The 17081-nt window shown below is 54.6% G+C and overlaps 1 protein-coding gene across 4 annotated transcripts in view; it reads left to right on the forward strand.

Annotated features, from left to right (window-relative positions):
* ARHGEF18 (Rho/Rac guanine nucleotide exchange factor 18) overlaps window positions 1–17081 on the forward strand; it is an 85844-nt gene that overhangs the window by 65117 nt on the left and 3646 nt on the right. For all 4 annotated transcript variants that reach the window (XM_025457374.3, XM_025457373.3, XM_025457375.3 and 1 more), the window contains 16 exons: window positions 505–643; window positions 1704–1816; window positions 1976–2116; window positions 3832–4082; window positions 4838–4963; window positions 6734–6851; window positions 7729–7977; window positions 9553–9629; window positions 10568–10746; window positions 11392–11483; window positions 13427–13609; window positions 14840–14977; window positions 15342–15463; window positions 16186–16242; window positions 16336–16383; window positions 16492–16962. In XM_025457374.3, coding sequence (XP_025313159.3) covers window positions 505–643; window positions 1704–1816; window positions 1976–2116; window positions 3832–4082; window positions 4838–4963; window positions 6734–6851; window positions 7729–7977; window positions 9553–9629; window positions 10568–10746; window positions 11392–11483; window positions 13427–13609; window positions 14840–14977; window positions 15342–15463; window positions 16186–16242; window positions 16336–16383; window positions 16492–16962 — 2504 coding nt within the window. The remainder of the gene's footprint in view (window positions 1–504; window positions 644–1703; window positions 1817–1975; window positions 2117–3831; window positions 4083–4837; window positions 4964–6733; window positions 6852–7728; window positions 7978–9552; window positions 9630–10567; window positions 10747–11391; window positions 11484–13426; window positions 13610–14839; window positions 14978–15341; window positions 15464–16185; window positions 16243–16335; window positions 16384–16491; window positions 16963–17081) is intronic.

Below are 17081 nucleotides of genomic sequence, written 5' to 3' on the forward strand. Positions count from 1 at the left end.
TACTCTCTGCTTTTTTACCCCCTGCCAAGGTGGGAGGGGTGTCGGGATTTTTTTGCCGTTATTTTACCAAAGGAGAAGATACTGTGCGATTTCCAACTAAATGGTCACAGTGGGGACCAATTTCCTGCCCTCCAGACCCGCTGTCTCAGCCAATACAGTAGGAGAAGACGCAGCTTTACATTTCTAGAAGGATCACATGGAGGTATAAAAACAGCACAGCCCGGCCTCGCACGGCGCTGGGTCTCGGAGCCCCGACCGTGAACATGGGGAACACGCATTCCAAAAGCAGTGACAGAGACAGCGCGCTCCACGGCCGCCCCGAGCTGTCTTTCTACAGCTCTTTTCCTCGGAAATGGAGCGAGAATGTCTTTCTAGATAACGAGCTGCTGACCACCAAGATTCTCTCCGTGCTGCGGCCGCAGTCGGAACGGGGCTTCCGGCCGGGCCACCTCCGCTACCCTGCCCACTTTCTCAGCACCAACTCTGTGTTTGCCTCTGTCGCAGCGTCCCTAAAGGAGCACCCGAGGGCCACCCTCGTGTCCGATGGCAGCTCCGCCCTGTCCAGGAATGTCGGCATGACGGTCTCACAGAAGGGGGGGCCACAGCCAGCACCCAGCCCGGTGGGAACGGGGACACAGCTTGGGTAAGTGGGGGTCCCGTCCCTGTGCCAGGTGCCAGTGAAGGGAGGGAGGGAGGCAGGGCACCAGGATGCGGCGTTCCACCAGGAGGGACCCCCGCGGATGGGCTCCCCGAAAGGAGACCCTCGGGTCCGTGTGGATCTGCACGTTGGCCCCCCAGCCACGCGGTGAAATTCCTATTAACACTTGCTTTGGAGATTCAGTCCTCTTGTTGATGGAAACCCCATGTGTTCTGAGTGTACATGGCCATTCGGAGCCAGTTTGTTTCATGTTCTCGAAGGGCCCTTGGACAGGGTTCCTGTGCGTGCTTGAGATGATGCTAGAAGTCCCGCTGAAGTGGCCATGGAGGTAGCATCCGTTATTTATGGCTTAACCTCTGTCCTCCGAGGACTCGGAGGTTGTTCCCTTAATCCCTTGCACGGCAGGATTCAGGTAGAAAACCCAATGCTAACAAATGTCATTGTGGTGATACTCCTATGGGTTGGTGGGGAAAGGAGCTGATTATCTTTGTCCACTAAGAAGGGGTGCCCCTTCCACCCTCGACGGAGTGTGGCTATGTCCACCTAACTCTTGCTAGAAAGAATTCCAGGGGCCCCGGGGGCTTTGGTGGCCATTAAAGGAAGAAAAGCATTTAACACCCCCCTTAGAATGCACCTGGTCATTGGACTGAAGTTCATTATGCTGCAGGAAGTCTTGATGTGATATGAACAGATCATCTCCTAATTTTTTAAAAAGGATTTTATTTATTTATTTATTTATTCATGAGAGACACAGAGGGAGAGAGAGAGGCAGAGACACAGGCACAGAGGGGGAGAAGCAGGTTCCATGCAGGGAGCCTGACATGGGACTCGATTCTGGGTCTCCAGGATCACCCTGGGTTGAAGGCAGCACTAAACCATTGAGCCACCTGGGCTGCCCTCATCTCCTAATTTTTATAGATGATCTGTGACAGAGTTTATATTGAAATCCAGAAAGTTCTCAGATAGATTTGCCTTCATGTGTGCACGTGCGCACGTGTGTTTAACTCCATTTTTTAGAATAATTGTTTTTATGATTTTTGTTTAGACCAGTCACAGGAGAAATGGATGAAGCCGACTCTGTGTTTTTAAAATTTAAGCAGGCAGCCGATGACTCTCTCTCACTTACATCTTCGAATGCCGAGCCCATTTTTGTAGAAGGTACAATCTCAATTCTTTCACGGACGTCATGCCATGTCCACCCACATTGGGAAGGGCTGGGATCCATATCAGTGTGTCCTTGGGATGCAGGCTGGGGGGGCAGCCCAGAGCCAACAAGGCCCCGGCCCCCCAAGCAGCAGCCTCTTACTCTTCCCTCAGACCCCTGCACAGCCTCGCTAAGGAGTGAGATCGAGTCAGACGCCCGTGAGTTTGAGGCGGAGTCCTGGAGCCTTTCCGTGGATGCAGCGTACGCAAAGAAACAAAAGAGAGAGGTGGTCAAGAGGCAGGATGTGCTCTATGGTGAGAAGTTCTGTGCTGTCACACTGACCTTCCACTTAACTTCTTTTCCTCCTTTGTTTTGATGGCTGACACCTAGGAGTCCTCCCCTCTGGGACACTGTGGCCCACACCACCTGCTCTCCCAGGGCAGCCCTGCCTTCCTAGTCAGGGAAAAGATGACCCGGGAGGGCTTTGTGAGAACCATCCCTGAGGATGAAAGTGGCCAAATGCCCAGTCCCGACTCATCCTGACCCTGCTGGTGACTCTTGAGAGACAAGACCTACCCGGGCCCATCCCCACCATCCCTGGTGACCACAGACAGGCTGGGGTGGCTATGACTGGGGGTTTGGGAGGTATGTGACATTGCACTGGCTCCAGGGTGGACACCCCTTCCTGCTGGTTGTTGGGAAACCTGGTTGTGGCCATTGCTTTTGGAACAGAACCCCATCCCAAGGCCAGGTGTCATGTTGGATGCCCCACGTAGGTCCCCCCTAGGCCTCTGGACCCCCTCTATAAGCAGGATGATGAAGGCCCCAGACACCCGCACTAGAATCTGAGGCCTTTCTCTCCCTAAAGCCTGACTTGTTCTCATGATTCTCCCTCCATGGGAATCATCCCCAAGACTCACAGTGTTGTGTCGCCCAAGGAGGTATTCTCTGTCCCTTACTGGTGTTCCGTGAGGAGGTTCTGGCATAGGTGTGTCTTCGCTTTCCGCCATGTGCAGTTGGTTGGTGACAGTGCTGTCCACTGGCCCCCATGTCCCTCCACACTCCACACCCTCACCTTTCTGCCCAGGCCAATGTAGCTTGAGGTGTGGGCAGGAGGAGAGTCCTGTAAATGCTTCACTTCAGGGCTCCAGACCACAGGCAGAGATCCTGTAGGGAGGGACAGAGAAGACTGGTCTGGATGTTTCCATCCAGGAAGCCCTTTGCCACATTGTCTCACCCTCTGGGTAAACACAGACTGCATCCAGCCCCACGGCTGGCAGCCCTGGGCCGGCTCTGTTGACCTTTGTTTGGTCTCTAACAACTTCCAGGCCTTGATTTGAACAACAGATAAACTCCCAACACGAAACCTGGTATTTCTCTGCCTTTTACCAGAGAATTAAATTCTTCACTTAAATTCTGTTTTTTTTTTTTGGGGTTATGGTGTAGGTCTGGTCACTGGCATATCCAGGTGTGTGAGTTTCACATCCCAAGGAATGGCGTTCACCAGAACATTCTTCTTTATTTATTTATTTGAGAGAGACAGAGCATGAGTGGGGAGAGGGAGAAGCAGACTCCTCGTTGAGCAGGGAGCCTGACATGAGGCTCGATCCCAGGACCCCATGATCACAATCTGAGCCAAAATCACCACTTAACTGACATCAGAACAGTCTTCCTGCTTAACTCAGCCTTGAAACGTCTTCGGTCCTGAAATCCTCCTGTGAATCGGAGGCCCCAGCACACAGCCTGAGTCCTCTCTTGATGTCACTCCAGCAAGGGCTGCTTCCTTACACTGCAGCACTGGGTGGGGAACGGGATGGGAGTCCCCCACACTAGCCCCCCCACCCCACCCACACACACACCCTGCTGGGCAGTGAGACCTCCAGGGGAAGGGCCTCAGTGGAGACCTGGGAGAAGGCAGCCAGGCACCTGGAGGCAGGTGGTTCACACGAGTGCCATTGTGGGATGTGGGAGGAGCAAAGCCAGGGTGCCCGGCCTAGAGTGGTAAGTCCTTTTGTCCATGTCCCTGCAGAGCTGGTGCAGACGGAGGCTCACCACGTACGGACACTCAAGATCATGCTGAAGGTCTACTCCAGGGCCCTGCAGGAGGAGTTGCAGTTCAGCAGCAAGGCCATCAGCCGCCTCTTCCCATGTGTGGACGAGCTGCTCGACATACACAGCCACTTCCTCTCTCGGCTGAAGGAGCGACGCCAGGAGTCCCTGGAGGAGGGCAGCGACCGCAACTACGTCATCCAGAAAATCGGGGACCTCCTGGTGCAGCAGGTGGGCACACCAGGACAGGCACAGGGCCTGGATGAGCCCCTGCCTCATCTCTGTTCCAGCCAGCAGTCCAAAGAACGCGGCCTCTGTTTATTGAGAGCCTGCAGAAGACAGTGGTCCTGGGCCTTTACAGGTGTGCACGTGGCTGCTGGAGACAGAGAGGCCTAAGTGCCAAACGCACTTGTGTAGACAGCGTCCGTCCACTGATGCATTCTGGGCTTTTTCTTTGGTCACTCGGCTGGGTTTTTTTTGTTTTGTGTTTTTCTGGTTTTGACCTCCATGTTTTGGGCTGTTAGAGGCAGTTCTGTGGTAAAGGGTGCCAACCCCAAATTGAGTTCTGAGTTGACCTCTGAGCCCAGGCCAAGGTGGACAGAAGGGACGCGTACCTCCTTGTCTGGCCGCGGAGTGCTTTAGGCATCCTGAGTCCTCTAACTAGAGTTCATTAGAAGAAGACCCCTTTTGCTTTTAAAATGTTTCTCACGTTCTCTGGCATAAATGTATTCCTCCTTCTTGGATTTCAGAGGTTTTACGGCACTGTGACATTGTAAAGCCCGTTATTGCCTTATGGTACCTTGTGATGAGACACCCCTTCTCACCCCCATACTGAAGCATTCCCCTGCTTGAGTACGTGTTAGACAAGAAAGTGGGGTACAAGTGAATTCGAGATGTAATTTAGTAGAGTCCACTGAGCCAGACAAGAGCGCTCCCAGGAGGTTTTCCTGCTCCCTTCTGGTAATGTCTCCGTTGTCTTTCTGCAGTTCTCTGGCGAAAATGGGGACAGAATGAAAGAAAAATATGGTGTCTTTTGTAGTGGCCACAATGAGGCGGTCAATCATTACAAGTTGCTGCTGCAGCAAAACAAGAAATTTCAAAGCTTGATCAAGGTAAAAAAAGGGGATTTTTTTTTTTTTCTTAATTAAAAAATGGATCTTCTTTGCTATAGATTGTTTCCTGCAGGACTATAGACTCTGGGAGAGCTTAAGATGCTAAGATACCTGTTAGAAGTCAATGAGTTTCAAGTTTTTATTACCTTACTACCTACAAACTGGTTCAGAACCCGTCAGTGAAGTCCAGATGTCAAATAAAGCAAAGCACACCTAGGGCTTTGTCCTCGGCCATACCAGCAGGCCCTACTGCAGAACCTGCTGACCATCATTCCTGAGACTACCAAGGGGACACAGGTGTCATTTCAAGGGGCCGCCCTGCCCTAGGATCTGCCCCTCCAGAGCTACCCCTCTGCCTTCAGATGTTCCAGCTGATGCAGGCATAACTTACTCCAGACCTCTGTCCCTCCCTTGCCTCCTTTCCTCTCTGGTCTCCACTTGTCCTGGGAGGCCTGTGAAATGACCCACGCCTGCCTAAGGGTGTACAGGTGCTCAAAGCCCAGAACTAACAACACAGCATCCGGCCTGAGTCTGCCAAGTTGGGCAAGGCCTCACCTCCTGCATCCTTGAAAACGCACCAAGGTGAAGGCCACTTAGCTGTCAGTGCGCATCCTGTAGCAGCTCTGTCACCTGCTGCTCGCTTGGCCCCAAGGACTTTATTTATTTATTTATTTTTTGGTAAGATTTTATTTATCCAAGAAAGACACACAGAGGCAGAGACATAGGCAGAGGGAGAAGCAGGCTCCCTGCGGGGAGCCTGATGTGGGACTCAATCCCAGGACCCCGGGATCACGCCCTGAGCTAAAGGCAGACGGTCCACCACTGAGCCATCCAGGCATCCTGGTCCCTGGGGACTTTATCTTGAAGTGATAGCCGATAGCTAATGGTCTGGAGTTAAGAATGACAGGTTTTTAAATTCTGCTCCATTACAGTTGGAGTGGACAGACATAAAAGAGAAAGGGTCAGTTTGGGGGGTGGGCCCTGGAAGCTCACAAATCCCACAGCACCTTCTGGGCCTGCTCAGAAGTGGCTCTCACAATTGCTGGCATTCCTGGAGTGCATGAGTACAGAGGGGGCAGAGAAACAGACTGTGTGGAATGTTCTGGAGAAACCGTTCTCCACCCTGGCGGGAAACGGCTTCGGATGACTGCTTCTTGGGTTCTCAGCCAGAGGTGTGCAGCAGGGGCCAGCAGGGGGCTGACCCAGAGGCACAGGCCTGATGTAGTTCCAGAGGGTTCTGACAGCCATCAGTGAGGGCCTTCATGTGCGGATATGGGGGCGCGCATGGGTGTGTGCATGAGCCCACTGCATACAGCTTGCCGGGTGATTCCCTACCGCCCCCTGGCTGGCTCTGGTTTCTTCTTTTTTTCTTTTTAAGATTTTATTTATGTATTCATGATACACACACAGAGAGAGGCAGAGACACAGGCAGAGGGAGAAGCAGGCTCCCTGCAGGGAGTCCAATGCGGGACCCGATCCTGGGACTCCAGGATCATGCCCTGGGCTGAAGGGAGATGCTCAACCACTGAGCCACCCAGGCGTCCCAGTTCTGGTTTCTTCTTAACAGGTTTTATGGGGGGCCCTTCTTTACAAGAGGGGAGGCTGCCTTTGTTTCTGTGGCCTTTCTGTATACAGCAGGCGAGCCTACTTTCAAGTGTTCAGTGAAATAGCAAAGAGAAGAGGTCCTGGTGAGCTGAAAAAGGAAGAAGCCCCAGCCAATTTGGCACGAGATGGGAATGCCAACAGGGCATTTTGTTTCCCATTTCATAGAAAATTGGCAACTTTTCCATCGTGAGGCGGCTTGGCGTGCAGGAGTGTATCCTTCTGGTCACTCAGCGCATAACCAAATACCCCGTGCTGGTGGAGCGCATCATTCAGAACACAGAAGGTAAAGTAGCTCTCCTCCCTGCCTTTGCCCATTGCTGCTTTGAGGGGCGATCTCTGTGTTTCTGCCCCATTTTAGCAGTGGATTGGATAAGCACCCCTCTATGCTCCATCCCTGCTTGTCTGGAATCATCGCAGCTCAGCAGTCATTAACTGAGCTCCCCTCATGCTGAATCCACTGTGCTGAGTGCTGGGGTTTCTGACCAAGAAAGATGGGGTGCCAGGTCTTATTTGCCCACTTTACCCTGCAGCCCCTGGCCCAGGCTGAGCCGAAAGAGGCCCTGGGTCATTATCTAGAGAGTAAATGAATTTTGATCCAGACAAGTACAGTGATGGCCTTCATGTCTGGAACCTGGGGGGTTGGGGGCAGAGGAAAGAGGGCAGCCCAGCCCAGCCCAGCCTAGAGTTCTCAGAGGCCAGGCCCTGACCACACCTGCCCACACCTCCCCCAGCTCCCGGAGATTTGGGCCCTGGGAGAATGAGCAAATTCTCCTGTAGTGGAAGCCACACTCTTGAGTTGAGAGGAGCCAGCTCTTGGTAATGGCAGGAGGAGGAGGGAGTCTTTTATGGAGAGCTGGCAGGCCTAGTCTGTTTACCAAGGAATGGCCCCAGGGCTATGCGGGGCCATGTGTGTCCCTTCAATTGCACCTTAGCTTCTGCATCCAGTGGAAGCTCCATCTTGGCAAAAACCGAAGGCCCAGCTGCTGCCTTTAGGTTGGAGAGGCATTTACATCTCAGGAGATCCAAGGTAGAAGGTGATTCTTGAAGGGTCCTCTGAGCATTGGCTTCAGGGCACAGACCTCATAGACCCCAGAGTGTGTGTCCACGTCTGCTGTGTCTGTGAAAGGGAGCAAAGGCACTAACTCTGCTGTGTGTGACAGCTGGCACAGAGGACTATAGAGACCTCACCCAGGCCCTGAACCTCATCAAGGACATCATCTCCCGAGTGGATGCCAAGGTCAGCGAGTGTGAGAAAGGCCAGCGCCTCCGGGAGATCGCAGGGAAGATGGACTTGAAGTCCTCCAGCAAGCTCAAGAACGGACTGACCTTCCGTAAGGAGGACATGCTGCAGCGGCAGCTTCATCTGGAGGGCACGCTGTGCTGGAAGACCACGTCGGGACGCTTGAAAGGTAAAGCCCTGTCCCTAGCCTCTGCAGGGGGGTCCTCAGACTCCTCCCCTACATGTAAGCCCTCTCGGATTAGTGGCACCATTCTGGACTGGGGCGGGGGGTGGGGGGGCACCAGCTGACACAGCCACAGCAACCTGGCTGCTCCGGGGCCCAAGGGGGTTGTGCTCCGAGTCAGAATGAGACGGGCAGCCAGGGGTGTGGTAAGGATGAGATTGAGATAGTCGTACCAGCACTCCTGTCCTCAGGGCTTTGAGGTACCCACCAGGAGGGCCGCTAGATCCAGAGAGCACCCTGAGCCCTTGAAGAAACCTGAGGCATCAGGACACCCCAGGTTTGTCAGAAGCCTCAAAATTCTAAACAAGCAGCCGCTGAAGGGCCCCAGTGTGGTAGACACACCACTCAGACTGCTGGCCTCTGTGTCCCCAAGCATCCCACTCACTGCTCAGGGGGCCCTTTGAGGCCCACCTCCAAAATCCACGGTCTACTTCCAGACCAGAGAGCACTCGGGACTCAACCCTGAGCTTCCTGGCTCATTTCATGAACTTCTAGAAACATCCTGACCTGGCCGTTGACATCAGCATCTTTAAAGATCTTTAAGGGAGGGCGCCTGGGTGGCTCAGTGGTTAAGCATCTGCCTTTGGCTCAGGTTATGATCCCAGTTTAGGGATCGAGTCCCACATCAGGATCCCTGTGAGGAGCCTGCTTCTCTGCCTGTGTCTCTGCCTCTCTCTGTGTGTCTCTCATGAATAAATAAATAAAAACTTTAAAAAAATAAATAAATAAAGATCTTTAGGGGAGCACTTGAGATGGCCAGTGACCATATATATGTTTGTCCGTACTTTGCACAGGCAAGCATCCCAGCAGACGATTTAGTGCCTCCTGTGTGCTGGACACTGAGGTGGGTGGTGGGAGACCCCTCCCCTCAGGGGGGTTCCAGTCAGTGGGCAGAAAGAGAGAAAATAAGGAAACAAATAGCAATTAGGGAAAGGTGCAGGATGCTTCAGAGGGAGCCAGCAGGCCACAGTCAAGGGAACTACGTAGGGAGAGGCTATCTGTTCTGGGTACTGGCGGCAGAGGCCACTCTGGAGAGAGGGGTGAGGCTTACGCTTGCCCAGATGCAGGTGCTCCGGTAGGACGTTCAGTTTAGGATTTGCACTTGTGTGCCAAAGCTCTGCTGTGAGAGCTCCTGCAGGGATGAGGCTCGCAGCTGGTGGCTCAGGCCCCAGCTGACCTGAGAACCAGAAGAACAGGGGGGCAATTGTCATTTGAGAAATCAGCAACAGAATCTCAAAGACCACACCTGCAGGTACCATGGCCCGGCAGCAGCGCAGGAACCTGCAAGACGAGACTCCAGCCTTTGATTTGTGCTAAATGTTGAAACGTAGGCAGTGATAGAAAGTAGTGAGGTAGACAGAAACCCGCAGGCGCCCGCAGGAGCATCGAGGGGGTGGGCTGAGTCGCCAGGACTGCACCCCCCAGGGCTGAAGCCTTTCCGGGACGTGTCCATGGCCGCCTGGCAGGACCCGTGTGGCCCTGCCACCCCATGAGACGTTTCCTTCTGTGCTTTCTCATTAGATGTTCTTGCTGTCCTGTTGACCGATGTGCTTTTGCTGCTACAAGAAAAGGATCAGAAATATGTCTTTGCGTCTGTGGTATGTATCCTGTCTCTGCAGACGAAGGGTCCCGCCCACCGTAGAGACCTTAGGGGCTGATTGTAAAGCTACCCTCACAGAAGGCGGCCAAGTGGAGGGGCGACTGGGGGTGGGGGGCACCTCCACAGCAAGACGGGCAAGCCATTAGAGACCACAGTGGCTGGAAAAGCACATCTGTGTCTTAACCCACCATCCCAGGTCCTCCCAGGGGCCAGAAGGTTCCAGACAAGGCAGGAATAGAATTTTCCTGTCTGGATGCCTGGGGAGGCTGGCTTCAGGGGCTTGTGCAAACATCCTGTCCTGTCTTTGCCTTCATGTTTCTGCAGCTCTTCCTCTCTCAGGGACTCCAGCTGACTCTATGTCCTGTCTCCCCTCCGGAGTCGGATATCAGTCATCCTGGATCGCCCTTACGCCCTAATGACTTCATTTTACCTTAATCACCTCTGTAAAGGCCCCATCTTTAAGTAATCACATTTTGAGGTGCCAGGAGGGTTAGAGCTTTAACATAAGGACACAGTGAGCCCATCACAGGCACTTAGCGTCCATGTTACTGGGCTGTCAGAGCATCATCTCTCGTAGGATCACAGCAGAGTGGGAATACTGCTTGGCTCTGGCTGTTTGGGGCACAGAGTCAGTAGGAAGATTTATCTGTGATTATATACTACCTACCCTAGACCTTCCGAGTTTAGTACAGTGGCACGCATTACTGATTATAAAACTAGTTTTTAATCATGGTAAGCAATCCTATTAAAAGTATATGAGGATATCACCACAAAAGTGTCTTTTCCCCCGCCAGGTGGCAAATATCTCTGCTCTGAATTATTTGAAAACAAGTAGGACACGGACGTGCCCCCACCCCCCACCTCCTTCCCCTCAGGTTCTCGGTTCCCCAGCTGCTCAGATGCAGCAGGGTGAAAGGTGTCCTCCTCATCACACAGGACTCGAAGCGCCCGGTCATCTCGTTACAAAAGCTCATCGTGAGGGAAGTGGCCAACGAGGAGAAAGCCATGTTTCTGATCAGCGCCTCCCTGCAAGGCCCGGAGATGTACGAGATCTACACCAGCTCCAAAGAGGAGAGGAACACTTGGATGGCCCACATCAGAAGGGCTGTTGAGAGGTGAGAAGAGCCCGTATGTGCATTCCCTTCCCTGCCAGCCATCCTGCCCTTACCTTTGACAGTTGGCAGAATCAGCTGTGACCTTGAAGTACCTGAGAAAGTGCTGGAGGTCTCAGGTGGGGGGTTCAGAAAGTGACACCTGACACAGGGGCCCGACGCCCTGGTTGGAGCAGGTTGTGGCATCCTGTCTTTCCTCCTCAGGCCAGGGGACCCTCTACGGGCCCCAACCCCTGGTTCTGCATGATGCCTGGCGTCTGGTCCACCTGACAGGGGAAAGTGGTCCAGGCCTCATGCCCAGTCAGCCTGCTGCTCCCTCTCTTTATGCCTACTGGCTTCCTGAAGCCGCAGCCTGCCCAGAGCTCCCTCAATACTGTTTCAGTTCTGCAGGTGCCCTAGGAAATGAGCCATCCTCAGTCTCCTCCCCTACATCGTGGCCAGGCATGTAAGCCTGTGGACGCTTGGAGACAGGATAGATGCCAATGGCTGCCTTCCTCTTTTCCCTCTTTTCTCCTGCACCATTAACAAGCTGTCACCCCCAGGATGAGATGCTCTGAGCAGCTGGTTCTGCAGACAGCTGTCAGCGCCCGTCACAGAGGCCAGCCTGCCTGAGAAGCATTATTGCCCATTTGCCCCCTCTCCCCACAGTTGTCCGGACGAGGAGGAGGGGCCCTTCAGCGAGGCCGAAGAGGAGAAGAAGGGTCTGGAGGCTCGCGCCCTGAGACTGAGGGACTTCCAAGGTAAGGGGAGTCCGCCTGGACCTCCATGCCCACCACATGTCCTGCATATGGTGAGAAGAGTGCATGGCACCCTCCTTGTGCAACAGGCCCTGGGACCACCAGCAGCATCTCTGTCCTGCCCCATTGGGATTGACCACAGAGCAGATCCCCACCCAAGCCACCAGGTGTTTTGCTGGGGGCCCTGGCAGTGAGGCTTTGTCATGAGCTAGTGATCTTCTGGAGGGGGTGGCCCTCAGGGCCCCTGAGCCATCTCCAGATACTCTGGCTTTGCCCCACACCCTGCCCCTCCCTGGGTCCCTGTTCAAGAAAGATCCCACTCTGGGCGTCCCAGGTCACATACATAAAAACCCCAGGGGAGGCAGAATAGCACAGGACCCCACAGCCTCCTTCTAGAGCCTGGCAGACCCAGACCAGCCCTTGCTTTGTGGCTGGGCACCTCAGCTTCCTCCTCCCTGTTTTAAGTTTTTTTTTTTTTTAACTACCTTATTGAGATAGAATTCAGACACTCTGCAGTTCATCCATTAAAAGAGTACCATGCGGTGGCTTTTAGTATCTGTCATGAGATTGGGGCAACCATCACAATTTTAGACCATTTTCATCCCTCCAAAATGCATCTGCACCCTCATTAGCTGTCCCTGCCTGGTCCTTCCTCCCTTAGCCCTGGTCACCTCTGTTCTACTGTTGCTATGAATTTGCCTATTCTAGGGATCTTGTATAAATGGGAGTCTTGCGATATTTCTCCTTTTGTGTCTGACTTCGCTGTGCATGATGTTTCAAGGTTTCAGGGTTCAGCCACGTTGCAGTGTGTGTCAGTTTCCTTCCTTTTTAAGGCTGGAAACGGTTCCATTGTAAGATGCACCACATGTGTTTATCCACTCTCCTCCTCGGTTCTAACAGATTCCTGTGAGATTTCAGTGAGGTCATTGCCAAGAACAATCCCTGGTACTCTGGTCTCAGTCAGCCTCCCTCGTCTCCCTCACTATACCTCAGTCATTTATTTTTAAATTAGGTAGCATTTAGGCAGTAAGTTACATAAAACTAGGTAGTATAAGTTTTATTTCTCTTTGTGGGGAGAGGTGTATGTTTGAAGGTATTCATTCAGTAATAGAAACATCCAAAAGAAAGGCGAGGAGGATTGACATCCCACTGACCCTGGAAGCACAGTGCCAAAGCAATGTTCATTCAGACTCTTTTTCCTGCCGGGTGGTATTAAAACACATGCCCTGTGTAGACACGTCTCCTTGGATGCCACAGTCCCCCACAGTATCTATCCCTCGCTCATTCCTAACAAGATCCTTACTGCATTAGAAATAGAATCTTCTTTATGGAGATCGCCTTTCCCATCTTGGATCAAAAGTTGATCTCATCCTTCACACCGGACCATTAGGGATGCTCACTAAAATCAGGAGCCGAGCCGGGCCACCCCCTCCCACAATGATCACCTGCACCCCGTGCGTTCCTCCAGGGTGATGAGGAGAGAAACAGAAGTAAGGTCATGATTGGAAGGGAAGGGACTGAATTGTGTTTTGCATGTGACATGATTATTTACCTAGAAAATCTGATAGAATCAACTAGAAAACTTTTGGAACCTGTGAGGGCACCCAGTAATCCAGCCAAATGTGATGTGTATACATGGGCATCCAACAGTGAGAAAGTTGCTGTTGCAGCAGCAGTAACGACAAAAAAGCATAAAACCAGAGATTTGTAGAGGTTTGGCCCAAATGCGTGAAGGATAAGATGATGAAGTCTTAAAAGATTCTCGCTTTGGCCCAAACTAATAGACTGGCCTGTTCTGATCCTTGGCACATACCCCGTGGTGTTTGGTTTTTATAATCGGGGCGAACCATCAGAAGACAGGGCCATGCCCTCACCTGCCCTACAGGATGTCGGACTAAGGGTGGGCTGCGGGTGGGAGCCAACCCTTGCCTCCCATCACTTTGCAGAGCGATTGAATGTGAAAGACCAGCAGATTGCACAGAGCCTTGGCGAGAAGCAGCAGATCTACCTGGAGATGGCGGAGATGAGTGGACTGGAAGACATTGCACAGTCACGACTCCTCTTCCGAGGAGGGGATCCCTCCGAGACCATGCAAGGAGAACAGATCCTCAAATCAGCCATGAGTGAGAGTAAGGAGCCACACCTGGGGGCCCTCACTGGGCGCTGGCCACGGGGGTCCTGGTAGGTGGGGGGCTGTTCCAGGACAATATAAGACCTGGTGTGGCCAACTTGCCACCTTGTCTGGGATGCGCTCCTGGCTGATTGGGCAGGCGTGCTTCCAGGAGCAGCACTGACACCCCACCCCCTGGCATCAGCTATTGCCAGAAGGTCTTTAGACACCACCAGCCCCCGCCACCGACTTACACCACCTTCTCCAGGGAGTTCCCTACATGTGAGGCAGCACGGTGCTAGGCCCCTGGGATCTGAAGTCAACCAAGACAGGTTCCCCACACTCAGGAGGTTCTCCTTTCTGAGAAGTGGTTCCCTGGTGACATCCCCAGAAATAAGCACACATCCACATTTAGGGATCATTTCAGAGGGCTGCCTATACCCAGCTGAAAGAGGCTCCTGAGCACAGCAGCCACAGGAGGGCGCCGATGAGTCCATGGCCTGCCTGCCTGCCTGCTTCATGGAGCCCCTGGGAGCCCCTAGTGGCCCCCACACAGCTGCTGAGCCAGCCCCACGTGAGGCCCAGTGGGTGTCAGGCCAGGCAGCCAGGCAGCGGGTACTCATTGGGTCCAGCAGGACGGTTGGCACCACTCTCAGTGGCAAACAAGAGAGACAGCTGCTGCCCTCCAGACCTTTCTTTCAGCGTCAGGGAACACAGATCAGAGGGGCTCCTTATGGACTCTGCTCCTGCGGTCTCCTTTCCTCCAGCCAAACTGACCTTCTTCCTCACATTTCTTAAGTGGCTATTGTTCTCAGCCTCCCCCCCCTCCAAGGGCCCTCTCGTTTCCTGCACCTTGGCTTGAAATATTCTCCCCACCTCCAAACACACTTTGTGTGACCTGTCCTGCCCTCACAGGCCACTGTCCCGTAGCCTCCAACCAACTGTCTGCATGACTGTCGACACACAAGCACACACCTGAGTTCTTCACTAGGCCCCACGCATCCCTTGCCCCTCCCTCCTGCTGCCCCACCGGCCAGCCTCTCCTGCAGACACAGTTGGCATGTCCTGGTTGCAGGACCTGAAATAAGGGAATGCACAGGTCAGGGGGCTGAAGTCATATGTCAGGTAATTAGAAGACCATGACCAGCACCCTATAGGCTTCTCAGGCCTAGGGCCTCATGCCTCCCATACCTGACACCCATGCCCTGGCTCCATGGGGTAACTCAGTTCCTCCCATCTCCTTCCACAGTCGAGGACATCCAGACCCTGATCTGCAGGCAGCTGGGCAGCGCCAATGGCCAGGCGGAAGACGCCGGAGGTTCCTCAGGCCTGCCCCGCAGGGCAGAGACCTTTGGGGGCTATGACACAGTGAGCAGCCCCAGCAAGAGTGAGTGGTGCCATAATCTACCTGGGGCTTCTCGGGGCCCCTCCAGAAGATGAGCAGCAGCAAGAGGTTGTGCAGTTTCTTGGAACACTCCCTTTGCAGAGCCAAGGCTTTGCTGCTGGGCGTCTCTGCTACTGCTTCCCCTCAACAAGTATTAACTCTCTAGTCAAGTTCTGGAATCTTCAGGGTACTGTCAGTCGTGCTCTGACGGCATCACACAGACCAGCCCCTCCGTCTCCTGCTGGTCTCTGTGTCTCAGATGCCACCATTGTGGCGCAGGTCCCAGGGGAGCAGACGGGTTTGGGGGGCCTGGTCTGGACCCCAGTGGGATGTGCAGCATCCTCACATGCCTGATTGGGCTTTTCAGATGGCATTTTGAAGAAGACCTGCAGCAGCGACCCCAGCCCCCGAGACTGGCAAGGCCCAGTGAGCAGCCCAGACTTGAAGCCCAGCAACACCTTGGGGGCCTCTGAGGAGGCCCCACCTGCAGTACGTTGCTTCCTTGGGATATTCCTTAGCCAAGCACAGAGTCAGCCCGGCCCCTTTTATAAAAGCATTGGCAAATGTGAACAGCCTTGGTTTGGGGCTGTCTAGTTTTGCCGTCTCCAGACGCATAGCGACAAGTGCCGTTCCACTGTGCCATGAAAGCATCTCCGCCCAGATGCACATGTGGGCGGGTGGACCTCCACGTTCCCTTCCACGGTCCCTGGGAATGGTACGTGGTACCCAGGAGGGAGGTGAGGCAGGGGCCAGACCTGGGCAGTAGCTATGGCTGCTTCAGCAGTCAAGGGGCACTTTGGGGACCGTGAGCACAGAGCCTGCACGTGTGTCCTCACGCCCACGATGCTGAAGCGCCTGGTGGCTCCCTCCAGTTCCACTCCGGGGGCCCACCCTTACTAGGCGCTAGGGCCAGAGCAGAGGTCGGGCTAGGGGCTGTGAGTGTGAGGCCCACTCCTGCTGCCCATTGTCTCCCCTGAGCCTGCGCACAAGCTTCACCCCCTGAGAGCTGTGGTCTGACCTCCCAGCCTCCCCACGGTGAGCCCAGAACAACTGCCTTCCCACCTCCTGGAAGGCTTCCGGTACCCTTGTTTTCCATACAGCAAGAGTCATCCAAGTCAAACGACCAGGCAGGACTCGGTGGCCAGAGGGGGTGTCTTGTTGATAATAAGCAGGTCCTTAGCTCTTTGTGTTTGACGCTGTTTTCTCTACAGGGCCCGGTGCCGGGTGCGGATTGCGGCCCTCATCTGCCTGCTGTCCTGGAGTTGGAGGTAGGCTCGGGGCTTGTGCATCTCCCCAGGGGCCGGTATGCACACCCCTCACTGTTGTGCGCCAGGAGCCAGCATCTCTATCCCTCTCCACAGCTCGTCCAGCGGATCCAGACCCTGTCCCAGCTGCTCCTCAGCCTCCAGGTACGGGAGCCTGCGACCATACCCTTCTTTTCTCGCTTGAGGTTGAGATCTGGGGAAGGGCAAGCCTCGTCCTAAAATAGGCCCCTGCCCCACCCTCTCCACTTGCAGGCAGTCATCGCCCAGCAGGACAGCTACGTGGAGATGCAGAGGGCCTCCATCCAGGAGCGTGAGAAGCAGCTCCGGCTGCAGTCCACGCGCGGGAACATGCTGCTGGAGCAGGAGCGTCAGCGCAACTTCGAGAAGCAGCGGGAGGAGCTGGCCGGCGTGCAGAAGCAGCAGGGCCGCCTGCGGCTGGAGCAGCAGCGCTGGGAGCGGGAGCGGGAGCGCCAGCAGCAGGAGCTGGACCTGGCCGCTGCCCGGCTGCAGCGGCGCGAGAATGAGTCACTGCAGCTGCAGGAGCAGCTCAGCCAGGAGCGCGAGAAGCTGGAGCAGCAGCGCCGGGCCTACCAGCACGACCTGGAGCGGCTGCGGGAGGCCCAGCGCGCCGTGGAGCGCGAGCGCGAGCAGCTGGAGCAGCAGCGGCGCCTCAAGAAGCAGAACACGGTGCCCGGGGCCCTGCCACCCGACTCGCTGGCAGAGGTGAGGCCTGGCCCGACACCCACCATGGGGGCGAGTACGCACGTGTGGCTGCGTGGAGCGTGGGCTGGGCCTGTGCTGGTGTACGTGACGTGCACATGCCTGAGTGTGACTGTGGTGTG

Source organism: Canis lupus, chromosome 20, assembly GCF_003254725.2.
Source record: "Canis lupus dingo isolate Sandy chromosome 20, ASM325472v2, whole genome shotgun sequence".
Lineage (NCBI taxonomy): Eukaryota > Metazoa > Chordata > Mammalia > Carnivora > Canidae > Canis > Canis lupus.